We start from the raw sequence: 10,308 nt of genomic DNA on the forward strand, positions 1-10,308 counted from the left end.
GAGTAATATTGATAAGGCAAGGTTGGTTACAAAATTAGATTATACGACTCGGCTATTACAGCCGTGTTTGCCTAACTACGCAAAAATGTAATGACGAACGGAAAATTATGACAAACGGAAAATTACCCAGAGAAATTCTCAAATTCCAGAAAATTAAAAACTCTAACTTTATTACTTAATTTTATTTTTTAATTTTCTTGAATTTAAGAATTTCTCTGGATAATTTTCTGTTCGTCATAAGAGGATGTGACCGTGTTTGTCGAACGACGCAAAATGTAATGCGTTCTTCGGCAAACACGCTCACATCCTCTTATTACAAACGGAAAATTACCCAGAGAAATTCTCAAATTCCAGAAAATTAAAAACTCGAACTTTATTACTCATAGTTGAAAAGACATAAAAAATTGGGCTGTAGGCTACTTAAATTAAAAATTAACCACAAAAATGCAGCAGCCTAACGATTGAGTCAATTCGGGTCAAATTTAGTTAAAAATTAAAAATAAAAGAACGCTTCCGCGTAGTATCGAACTCATTCCCTCTGGAGCACCAGCCATAGACTTATCCTACACGCCACCGAATCAGTTGAACATAACTGCCGAATTTAAAACTTATATAGGCTCTCTTCTCGTCTTTAGTTTTGAAAAAGAAAAAAATGCCTATAGTGACGTCATGACCGGTCAAATAGTGTTTCAGATTCAAAGACCGGCGCCGGTCAAATAGCCACTGCCAAAAATAAAACAAAAACAGAGAGAAGCACACATGTAGTATTGTTCCAGACGGTTGTTCGCCTGGTCAAACGTCATGTAGAAACCGTTCGGGTCTACTGAATATTACGTCATGGAAATTCCTAAAACATGAGCCAAAATTGCACCATCGATCGTAAGACCTGTGTCAAACCTGTTGAAACCGGTTTAAACATGAAATATTGCGTCACACGAACTGCTCTCGTGCCTTTGAGTTATCACAAATTTTTCTGATTCATTCTCGAAGTTGTTTGTTGGAAGTCGGTCGCACATTTAACTGGTTTATTTGGTGCTTGCTAGCTGGACAAATTCTCCGTCTTTTATTCAAGTAATCTGTATCGTAGTGACAGTTTTAGAGGTGTACGCATTGCATCTTAATTTCGATAGCCGCGGGCTAATTTTACAGGAATACCGGTACACTTTAAGAATAGACGTTTCAAGAAGTGTTTCTTTTTCGGTCACTATATGCAGACAAACGGATCCGGAAACTTTATGTTACAATTTTCCCACGAAGAGATTATGGTTTACCGCTGTGACCAAGTATAGCCTAATGAATGACAGTGTAACTGAGCTCCAATACAATATAGCAGGCTACACACAACTCTTATACACTTTTTCAATTACTGTTAATGAAAGTTTCCATCCGTTACAGATTCCTTGAACTTTACCCAACCCAGTCTTGCCCTTCTTGTCAAAGCTTTTTTTCCCATCCACAACTTCTACCGTATTTATCTGATCACCCAAACAACAGAAGTCTGTCTGTTTTTCAATTCCATGATATTTAAAATACAACTAGAGAAATTCAGAAAGCCACCTATGGTAATAAAAATTTAGATTTGAACTAACTGTTCACCTGACTCAAAATCGCCAAAAGCATTTTCGCTTTTCAGCATGACTAATAGGCAGATTGGATGAAATGTGAGTGAGTGCCGTGTGGTGATTTTGTGATTAAGAGGTGAGAGTTGCCAGACAACAATATGACGATTTGATACAATGTTGCCAGATTACCATAATTAAAATTTTTTAAACAACTAATTTACAAAGTTATAAACAAACAAAGATGCTTTTACAATACATGTTTCGTAATCTATAAATTTAAACGAATTAATCATAAAAAGTTGATACAACATTTGGCTGATACGAAAACAAGCCCAAAACTTTGGCAAATAGTCCAAAAAGGATTTAAGGCATACCAGTATATGTATTTTAACTCATATTTTTGGGTTGTGTTTGTCATCTGCGTCTCGGTTTCAGAGAACCAGTGAACTCACCCAACCGTGGTTTAAAAGAGTAACTACCAATGCCTAAAAATCGGTAGTTTTGCATGTGTATATATATATCCAAGAAACGCTTGTAGAAAAATTTTCAAACACAAAAATCCACTTGTATATTACTTGCTTAGAAAAAAACATCGCGTGTTTTTGGGTTAAGAAAATGTGGTAGGCCTAAAGTCCCTAGACCGACGGATGCAACTTAGTTCGTACCCTCAGTTCGTACCCTGAAAAGATCGAAAAAAAGATTAAAAAAGCCGAAGTCGCTGATCGCAGTTTCGCAAACAAACAAAAACTCTTAGTTACTGCCCACCAAAGGTGGGCAGTAACTAGTTAAAAAAGTAACTAGTACTTTTTGAGTAACTGTAACTTCGTTAATTTTTTGAAAAAGTAACGATAAGCAGTAACTAGTATTTCAACAGTTACAGTTACTTGATTTCCCAAACAAAAATTGGTCGTTTGTTTTTCACTTTATGGCAGTTTTTTTTTAGTGGTCAAATTACTTGTTTGGGAGATATTATAGGAGTTCGGCGATAAGAAGCGAGGTTATGTACAGAGAGGAGCTGTGTGAACAGCTAAATAGGATTTTGCGGGCACCAGCGACAGGAAGGAGGCCGTGTAAACTGCGTGGTAGGATTTCGCAGTGTTCTAAAAATCCTGTCTGTTGTGGTCAGGGCCGGATTAAGGCGGGGGCTGATGGGGCTGCAGCCCCAGGCCCACCAAGAAAATAGGCCCACCGATAACAACTTACTAAGAGTAACTGACATGCTTCTGGGCATGATCTAAAGAATAAAGGACGAGAATCATACAACGAATATGCTAACTGTGTAAACCAGTGGTTCTTAGCCAGGGGGCATGCCTCCCCAGGGCGCGTCAGCTAATTTCCAAGGGAGGTGCGAGACATAACCGTTAATTTAATTGAGTTATGGTCGTGCATAATAGAACGGTTTCATAAAACTAGTCGGGCACTGCAGGATGGCAAAACTACTTTGAATAAGGCAACAAATTTTCTTCATGATCTACATAACTTTGTTCAAACATTAAGATCCCAATTTCAAGAATTCGAAGAAAAGGGTAGAGTAGTGACTGTCATCATATTGAAGAAATTTCAAGAAAGCAGAAAAGAAAAGTATGCTTGGATAGCGAAGGTGGATCTGAAGACACATCACTTGATCCATCGAGCAGATTCATAGTTAACTCACATTTGCCAAACATTGCCCAAATTATTTTGTGTATGAAATCCCGAATTGCAGCATACGATCGTCTTAAAATAATTGTTGACACCAATATCAACGTGATTCTATTTAATGAATAAAGCACAAACAAATAACACTAAAAATGCAGACAGTTACAATACAAATAAAAAATGGAAATGTACTTTGTGGGGTAGCCGACAATAGCACATGTGAGTGCCAAACCAAATGCTCCCAAGTTATGATCAAGAAGGCCCAACCCACCCAAATACTACAACTAACTGAGCTAACAAAAAAAAACAACCCAGGCTAGCTCAGAAGAAAAAGAGAGGGGAAAAATGGCAACTCCAATCCAGAGTTTCATATGCCACAGATTACTTGCAAGTCAATGTTCAGAGCTTAGTTCAATTGTCCAAATGCTTTAAGTCTGTTATATCTGGTTATCTGATTTTTAAACATTAAGGTTAAGTGCTGCAAAATAAATAAACATAGTTAGCACAAACCTTTTGAGAGAAGCCACGCTGGGAGTCGAAGAGGCCATGCAGTGAACTTTAGCACACCCTCATGCTAGGGTAGTTCACACAAAAAGAGATTCAACAGATTCTGCACGCCAGAGATTGTTATGTTTTAGTGGCGGCAGCAGAGAGCAATACGAAGTGTCAAAAAAGGGGCAATTCTTCAAGCGGATTCTACACCGGCCCCAATATAACTGTACCAAACAGATTATATTCATATTAAGACGCTTGACACAACACAATGGCCGACCCCAGCAGTGACAAGTAGGACTGAGAACAGCTCGATGAGCACAAAGAGGAATGGTTAGATAAACGATAAAATTTAAAATGTGAAGGCTACCCCTACAACGAGTAGATACAATTGCAGCAATAAACTTGATGCGGCATGTGACATAGTAAAAAACACAAAAAAAAATAGAAGGCAAGCAAGTTCAAAAGTTCTGATTCAGACAAATGTTCTGTTGATTCCGTCGCTCGTCGAAGGCCGAAAGTCTGAATCATAAGAGTACACACAAATAATACAGTAATTATAAACAAATGTCCTGTGCATTCCGTCGTCGAAAGGTCGAGACTATGAAGGTTTACACGAAAGGCATGGTTTTCAAATAAATGTCCTTTTCATTCCGTTGTTGTCGAAAGGTCTAACACAGGAGTGTCGACACAAAAGGCATGATTTCAACAAATGTCCTGATCAATCCGATGCCTCCAATAGGCAAAGTTTGCGGATGTCCCTATTGTATGACGATGCCGCGGTCTTTACTCGTACTGTTCGAACATGACCGTCTGACCCGGGAAATACCTCCTCTACTCGGGCTTTGGGCCACATACCCCTTTTCAAGCACTCGTCTTTCACAAGTACAATGTCCCCAACCTGCAAGTTGCGCTTGGGTTGCAACCACTTTTGCCGAACTTGAAGAGTAGGCAAATAGTCTTTCAGCCACCTACTCCAAAACTGGTCAGCTAACCAATTTGCCAGACGCCACGAACGACGGTAGCCGTCTGCTTCGATAAATACATCGGTAGGTAGAGATGCAGCCAATCGTCCGGTCAACAACGAGCTTGGAGTCAAAGCTTCCAGGTCGTCAGGATCAGAAGTAACTGAGGTCAAAGGACGATTATTGATGATGCGCTCGACCTCGGTCATGAATGTGATGAGGCTCTCGTCATCTAGTGAACGTTCTTCAGTCAGCGAGAGCATAATCTTGCGGACGGTACGAATCATACGCTCCCAGACACCTCCTTGGTGACTAGCACCGGGCGGATTAAAACTCCACTGCGTACCGTGTTGACTGAACTTCTTGTGGATGATGCTGTTATTCCATCGTTGTATTCCTTCTTTTAGTTCTCTGGCCGCACCGACAAAGTTTGTACCGTTATCGGACACGATCTTCTCTGGTGTTCCTCGACGGTTGGTGAATCGTTGATATGCCAGCAGGAATGAATGGGTGGAAAGGGAATGTGAAATCTCTATGTGAATGGCACGGGTGGCCATGCACGAAAAAATGCAACCATAACGTTTTACCCAGCTACGACCTAACTTAACCATAATTGGACCCATGTAGTCGACACCCACACATGCAAATGCCGGCTTCCCTGGAGTAACACGAAACTCAGGCAATGGCGCCATAATCTGCTCACCAGCAACAACGTTTCGAAGACGACACTTTCTACAAGCGTGCAAAACACGTCGAACTACAGAGTGACCACGAACAATCCAAAATAATTCTCTACTGGCAGCAAGTGTGTGTAGGGCACCCATGTGACCCTCACGTTGGTGGTAAAACTCAATAATTAAATTCGTAACATGGTGCTTACTAGGCAAAATAACAGGGTGTTTAACATCCTGAGAGACAGGGGACTTGTGCAATCTGCCACCAACTCTAAGCACACCATGAACCACCACAGGGGACAGCCTTTTAACAGAGGAAGTTTTCAACACAGTTTGGGATCCACCCACACCAAACTCATTACAATTCTGGAGCGAACTCATCTCCAAAGGAAATGCTTCTTTTTGCACTGCCTTCACAATCTCAATTGTGGCAGTTTCTAACTCAGATACCGATAAGTCGCCCTTGAGATTTACAGATGCACCTGATTGATTGGGAAGCTCAGTCTTTGACCTCAGGTATCGCCGAAATCGCAATATCCAAGCAACTGCCCTCTTTAGACGAACAAACGAAGAGAAATAGTTTAACAAGCGATTGAGAGGGGACCCTCCAATAGGTTCCTCAGTTTCAGTTGCATTCACTCGGTACATGTTTTTGATCTCAGGGTCATCTTCAGGTAAAGGAACCAAAGTTTCAGGACCGGCTGGCCAAAGCTCGTCACTGAGTTGCAAGAAGTCTGGTCCTTTAAACCACAGGTCAGCTTTGGAAAGCTTGTCTGGACCAAGACCACGAGACGCAATATCTGCTGGGTTTTCTTTGGTTCTAACGTGATGCCACTGTGATGGTTCTGACCCAGCATGAATTGCTGCAACCCTGTTTGCCACAAAAACTTGAAACCTTCTAGCAGTGTTCCTAATGTACTGTAGTACAGATGTGGAGTCAGTCCAAAAGAAAGTCCTATCAATCTTCAAATCAAGCTCATTTTTCACTGAGCGAACCAAATTGACACCAATCACCGCAGCTGACAGCTCTAACCTCGGAACAGTCATGGGCTTCACTGGAGTCACTCGTGACTTCCCCATGACAAAGGCACAATGCACATTTCCACTCTTGTCCACCATCCTCAAGTACACAACTGCGCCATAACCGATATTACTTGCATCACAGAAACAATGCAATTCTGTCACAATAGGTTTGAACTGTGCTGGACGAAAACACCGACTTACTTTCAAGTCTTGCAGTGCTGGCAAACATCTTACCCACTCTTGCCAAGCTAAGGCTTTAATTTCAGGTATTGGATCATCCCAACCCAGGCCACTGATGCATAAATCCTGCATGATACGTTTTGCAGGCAACAAGAATGGCTGCACAAATCCCAAAGGATCGTAGACCTGGCTGACCATTGATAAAATGCCACGGCGTGTCACTGGCTTTTGTTGCACATTGATCTTCACTCCAAAATTGTCATAAAGTGTGTTCCACTGCACTCCTAAGGTACGCTCAACAGGACCCTCGTCTAGATGTAGATCTAAAGAAGGTTTCACCACACACTCATCAGGCAAAGACTCCACCACTTCTTCCGAGTTACTAATGAATTTAGTAAGCACAAAACCACTTTGCTGCAGTAAGTCTTTAATTTCCAGAACAACTCTTTTAGCATCCTCAGATGTCTCAAAGGATTTGAGGAAGTCATCAACATAAAAATTACCTTTTATGGCATCCACTGCCTCTTGGCTGGCCCCTAACTCATTGTCTTCTGCCACCTTTCTGAGTGCAAAGCCACAGCAACTAGGGGAGGATGTTGCACCAAATAGATGTACCAACATTTGGTAGTCTTGAGGAGGTAAAGAAAGATCATTATTAGGCCACCACAAAAAACGCAAGCTGTCACAGTCATCTGGCTTCACCCTCACCTGATGGAACATACTTTTAATATCTGCAACTACTACAACTGGCTGCTGCCTGAACCGAAGGAGAACTCCAACCAAATTGCTAGTCAAGTCTGGGCCTTGAAGCAGATTTTCATTCAGGGAAGTTCCTTTGAACTTTGCGGCACAGTCAAAAACCACTCTAAATTTCCCTCCAGTGGAATGGTGGGGTATGTACCAAGTTTTGGATGAGGGAGAAAGTAAATCATTTGGTACTGGACGGGCATGACCATTTTCTACATATTCCCGGATCTTTTCCTTGTAAAGCTCAAACAAGTCATTGTCCTTTAAAAACCTGTGTCTCAGCTGGTTCAGTCTTTTCTCAGCAAGCGATCTATTGTATGGAAGATTTACATGGCCATTCTTCCAGGGCAAGGCAATTTCATAGTGTCCATCAACCTTTAACACCGAATCCTCCATTATGGCTAGAGCTTCTTTGTCTTCAACTGATGGCGCTACTTCGACTACACCAGCATCTTTAAAATCTGTGTTATACATTTGCTCCATTTGTTGATGGAGCAAGACATTTTCACTCCTAACAAAGTTTAGGTGCACCATAGATTCTGGATTTTCAACGCCAGTGGGACCAACTAATGCCCAACCTAATCCTGACCGACATGCTACTGGCTCATTACTTCTGCCTTGACGGAACTCTGTAGCAATGTGCGCTGCCTGGACATCTGCACCAATTAAGATATCAATTTTCCTTTGGTCCAACATAGGAAAGTCCAGACCATGAAGATGGGCATGACGCTCTACAATGTCGTTGGAGGGGATGCTGCTTTCCAAGTCTGGCAAGCTTGGTACTGCTAACACATCAGCTAAAGGGATGACCTTTTGTTCTCTAATGCCCCTTGCTGACAGTTTGAGCTTGAATCCTTCTTGTTGGGTTGTCCCATTTACAGTTGAAAGGGAATACCCAACTCTCTTGCCGCTGCTTCCAAGCTTCTTCATCAAACTCATGGTGCACAAAGTGGAGTTTGAACCTTCGTCCAGAAATGCATACGTGTTCACACATTTCTGAGAGTCAGATCCCCACACAGCCACTGGGACTACCTTAAGTCTCACCTCACCATGTCTAGAGTGTTGCAAAGTGGTGGTACTACACACTTTCTTCTCTGGTGCTGCATTGGACACAACACCGGCCCCATGGGGACTCTTGGCATTCGAGCTTGGGCTATGATTTCTACGTCCATCCTGGCTAGACTGATGTAGCAAGGTGTGGTGCTTCTGTCTACAAATTTGGCATGTCCTGGACGAAGGGCACCTTCTGACAAAATGGTTTCCAAGACAATTAAGACAATGCTTGCTGGACCAAATTAGCTTCCACCTATCAGGTCCAGACTTGTCTTTGAAGGTTTGGCAATTCCAGACTTGATGTGCACCTTTGCAAGCCAAACACATCGTAGAATCTCCGACTCCCTTCGATTGACCAGCCTCTGCATTCTGCGCTACGACAGTTTGATTCAAGAATGTTGAAACTCTACGTGGTTGTCTAGCAGTGGGTGCGACAGTACTTGATGCCTTTTCTTTTCTTCTTCCAACGAGCTGTCCAAGGAAACTTCTATCTGCCTGGGCCTTCCTCTGAACAAACTGAGAGAGCTGAGAAAAGGTCACAGCTTGTCCTCTTTCCAATTGATGGCTGACAGAAGACACAAACTTGTCTTGCATATAGATAGGGAGTCGACCAAATATGGAGCCAATGACTTGTTGTGTGTCTAGACCTGAATTGGGAAAGTCACTGCAAGCAATCTCACAGCTACGCATGTCCCTAGCTAACTTAACAATACTCTCTGCATCATTAGGTTTGATGGGAGCTCCCTCAGTTAACTTTCTAGTATAGGCACTTACAATGCTGTGCATTTGACCATAAGAGCTTTCCAAAATTCGCCTTGCTTCCAGGTAGCCCAAATCTGGAGAAGAGCTGAGGATGCAGTCTGCAATGCTTTCTCTTGCTTCACCAACACAGGAAGAAATCAACTTGTCAAGTTTCGTCGCTGCATCAATAACTCCCCGAATGGTGTATGCTTCAAAATGCCGGATGAAACGCCGATAGTCTTCTGGGGCACCATCAAACGGTTCCATGCTGGATTGGTTCCGATTTATGGAAGTAGTCATAGTGTACAGGGCGTCAACAAGTCCATTGATGTCAGGTTCACGAGGTCTTCTGTCTTGAGAAATGGATGTCCAATTTTCGTCTTGAGTTGATCTAATTCCAACAGAAGGAATTGAATTGAAAGCAGGCGGGCTTAAGCGAACAGGTTCCACCGGAGAATGTTCCATAGTATAACCGGAGGGAGTCAAACGGCCAGGCCTACGTTCCTCTACTCTGGTCCTATTTAGTGACGGCTCTGAAGGGCCTACTTTATCGTATGTTACATAATGACTGCCTGTCTCACCCTGTTCACTATTTTGAAAATGATCACTGGACTGAGAAGGGGGCGGTGGCCGAGGAGGGTACATTTCCGACCTGTACTGAAGGCGATAACCAGCAGACCTCTCCTCTTCTTTTTGCTTATTATAGTCATTTGCAGCCTCCCTAGCTACACGAATTGCCCTCTCACGTATGTTTTGTTTGACAGCCACTCCAGGTTGCACAACTTGTCCAATAGTGGCTGGTGCTACAGAAGACTGGCGGAAGGTTTGGGCATTACTCGACGAGCTTGGCATTTTAGGACTAGTTTGCCCAGAAAGGCGGGCATCCATTTTATCTTTGCGCTTCTGTACTTCATCCCATCGCTGGCGAGCATCTTCCAATTCAACAAGGTATTCTTGCTTGACAGGGATTGCAAGCATGTATTGCGAACATGCCCCTATACACGACTGGTACGCTTTATTGTACTCACTTCGAAATTGTTTCACTTGATCCACACCAATCCCATCAGCTAAGGCACCCAAGACATCTCTTTCTCTTCTAGTGAGAAGACCCAAGTGAGACTGCCGTGTCTTTTTTAAGCTGTGCAGCTTTTCTGCCTGGTAGCCCTCTTCACTAGCTACATTTTGCTTAACATTTGTCCCTATACTTTTTCGAGTATGCATACTTATATAATT

General features: G+C 42.5%; 1 protein-coding gene across 1 annotated transcript; it reads right to left on the reverse strand.

Moving 5' to 3' along the window:
• Nucleotides 1-4,413: 4,413 nt before the first annotated feature.
• Nucleotides 4,414-10,296, reverse strand: LOC145766130 (uncharacterized). Its single transcript, XM_082577787.1, has one exon. It carries the CDS (start codon nucleotides 10,294-10,296, stop codon nucleotides 4,414-4,416), a length of 5,883 nt encoding a protein of 1,960 aa, XP_082433913.1.
• Nucleotides 10,297-10,308: the final 12 nt, after the last annotated feature.

The sequence above is a fragment of the Aplidium turbinatum genome, chromosome 3 (assembly GCF_918807975.1).
Source record: "Aplidium turbinatum chromosome 3, kaAplTurb1.1, whole genome shotgun sequence".
Lineage (NCBI taxonomy): Eukaryota > Metazoa > Chordata > Ascidiacea > Aplousobranchia > Polyclinidae > Aplidium > Aplidium turbinatum.

What these genes read in the sequence shown, in the direction of transcription:
- LOC145766130 (XM_082577787.1), bottom strand. Translation starts at nt 10,296, where the DNA reads ATGCATACTCGAAAAAGTATAGGGACAAATGTTAAGCAAAATGTAGCT.